This window comes from Penaeus monodon, chromosome 6, assembly GCF_015228065.2.
Source record: "Penaeus monodon isolate SGIC_2016 chromosome 6, NSTDA_Pmon_1, whole genome shotgun sequence".
Classification (NCBI taxonomy): Eukaryota; Metazoa; Arthropoda; class Malacostraca; order Decapoda; family Penaeidae; genus Penaeus; species Penaeus monodon.
Genome location: NC_051391.1, coordinates 40,342,326 through 40,344,825, shown reverse-complemented (window position 1 = coordinate 40,344,825; position 2,500 = coordinate 40,342,326). Strand labels below are relative to the sequence as shown.

The following is a 2,500-nucleotide window of genomic DNA, read 5'->3' as shown; positions in this document are numbered from 1 at the left end:
TTTGGACCATGCATCTCCAGGGCCTGGCTGTAAAACCTTTCATTCCCCCTTTCGAGTTATTTTTCTTTTCTTTTTTTCTGAATCTTGTTCCTCATTTATCTACTATTCATAATATTTTCTCTTTCCCTTTTTTCTTTTTCTTTTCTTCTCCCCCCCCCCCAAAAAAAAAAAAAAAAAAAAAAATTGTCATTGCCTCTTTCCAATCCAGTAATTGGATTACATTATTGTGTTTCATAACTGAAGTTTTATCAATAAAGTTTGGAACCCATTTTATGCACTGTTGCTAGAGTTCTATATATGAACAAACCCCTCACCACAGCTATTTGAAGAAAGTTACAGTTGATACCGACTAGTAGTTTGTAGTCAAACTAAACATTGTTCACCATTGGCCATCTGTTAGCGCTTTTGATTTTTTAATAATTGGTACATTTTGCTTTGCAGAACTGAATACCTTTTCAACTTCGATGACACGTTTGAAATCCATGATGACATTGAAGTTTTGAAACGAATGGGCATGGCTTTAGGTTAGTAGTGTTGATGTGATTGTTGATGGTGCTTTTTAGACTGACTTTTTTTGTTTTTGTTTTTGTGTAAGTGAATTAATTTTATACAGACGTGACTTTTATTTTTGTAATTAGAATAATTTTCACTTCAGCCACCTTTAAATAATGTAGTAGTTTAAGTTATACCTTTGCACAGAAAGTACTGAACTGCAAAATTATTGCCTTGGTAACACTGCTACTGCTTTTTTATGCTCTGGCAGCTTTTGTTATGAGAATTTTAAACACTTCTTTGTCATGTGTCAAATTACAGGTCTAGAGAAAGCCCAATGTTCAAATGTGGATTTGGAGAGAGCCAGATCAATGGTACCAAAGGCACTCGAGAGTTACGTTACAGGTATGCTTTGGTATTTCAGTTATTTGTGGGTTATGATAGATAAGTTGCTTATGACCATAATGATTGTAGCTAATGAAGTGTTTCATGTATTTAATTTTATTTTCATTGCTTTTAATTAGAAAAAAAAATTGTTACATTATTTTCATATGTAACCTATAATTATCATCACTACTTTCAGATTTAGCAGAGGGTAATCATGAGCCCAAGCTGAATCTGCGTGAAGACCTGAGTGTCCTTGGCGGTGAACTATATGGGGAGGAAGACATAGAGGTGGGGGGCATGACACGCAGTGGAAGTGGTGGTGCAAGTAGTGGGATTGGAGTCATATCTCGTCATTCCTCCTTAATTTCCCTCCAACATGAACACCGACCTGACTCTGCCTCCCCGTCCTCCTTTGGTGATGAGGAAGATGAAGATATGCTTGATGACTCTGATGGTGACATAAGTTAATTGGAGGAGCAAATACAAGTCTGAGATAGACATAGGGTTGAACACCAGATGGGCTTTAACAATAAGAAAGGGTATTTAACATAGGAAGTGTTATTGTGTGTGAGAAGTGCAAAGGAATTTTTGATGGTTGAAGGTCAGATTATGGCCAGTGAAGTGAATTTATTATTGTTTTATTTTATTACTATGTCTTTAAGTTGTGTGTAGGCCTACTTATAAAGTAGGCAAGTCAAAGAGACAGTGTGAAATATTTTTTACTACAACATGAAAATTTGGATGGAGAACCAACCAAAAGTGTTGGTTACAAGAATCTACAGAATGTGATGTGAGTGGAGTGAAGTGTTCTTACCCTCCCAGTGTTTGGGAATGGCTGCAGCGGTTCCTGAGGCTTATCTCAAAGGACAGATATAATAGGGGTTGCTGAAAATCTGTCAGAAAGAGGTGCTTGGTTTAGTACATCAAAAGAGGAGCAAATGTGAATATGCAGTCCACCAATGGTTGACTGTAGAGGCAAAACCATTTATCTCTGAAGTGTTGGTTATTTCTAATGGCAGGGAAGCAGTTGAGGTAAAGCATGGAATGACCAGAGGGTCCGTCTCAGCCTTGGGATTCAGTACAAAGTGAAGTACAATTTGTACTACTGCATCTCTAGTGGCATAGACTTTTCTGTGACTTTGGACTGTTTATATGCAATGTTACTTCATAAATTGAAATGTGAAATTTTTATAATGAAAATTTATGCTGTTTGAAAAGATGTGTTTACTCTGGGAGATATGCAGGAAAATCAGATTAGCCTATCCTTATTTTTAAGGAAATATCCATTTGTCTTATTGTTCATTACATTGAACATCTTTATTTTCTTGAATATCAGAACTTGATATCTTGGTCATAAATCAAATTTGATTATCAATCAAAATCTGGCCTAATCCATTCTTTAACTGCTCTATATCCCAGAGTGTACTGTCTTGAATCACAAATAAGGTAAATGAATTGTTCCAATGGTGAAGTGTCCAAAAAAATACAAACCATTGAAACCTTATGGTATGCCATTGGTGATATTTAAACATGTTGGCATCACGAACAGCAACTGTTTAAGACTACAAAGTGAGTTTATTTTTGTGAACGAGAAGAGTATATGTGTAAGAGAGGTTTCTTC

At 35.8% G+C, this 2,500-nt stretch overlaps 1 protein-coding gene across 2 annotated transcripts in view; it reads left to right on the top strand.

The window, feature by feature from the left end:
- Positions 1 to 2,500, top strand: part of LOC119574464 (transcription factor Dp-1-like) — a 58,619-nt gene that overhangs the window by 55,029 nt on the left and 1,090 nt on the right. For both annotated transcript variants that reach the window (XM_037921697.1, XM_037921696.1), the window contains 3 exons: positions 442 to 524; positions 814 to 897; positions 1,076 to 2,500. The exon at positions 1,076 to 2,500 is cut by the window's right edge and continues 1,090 nt beyond it. In XM_037921697.1, the coding sequence (XP_037777625.1) occupies positions 442 to 524; positions 814 to 897; positions 1,076 to 1,347 (439 nt within the window). In that variant the 3' untranslated portion in view covers positions 1,348 to 2,500. The remainder of the gene's footprint in view (positions 1 to 441; positions 525 to 813; positions 898 to 1,075) is intronic.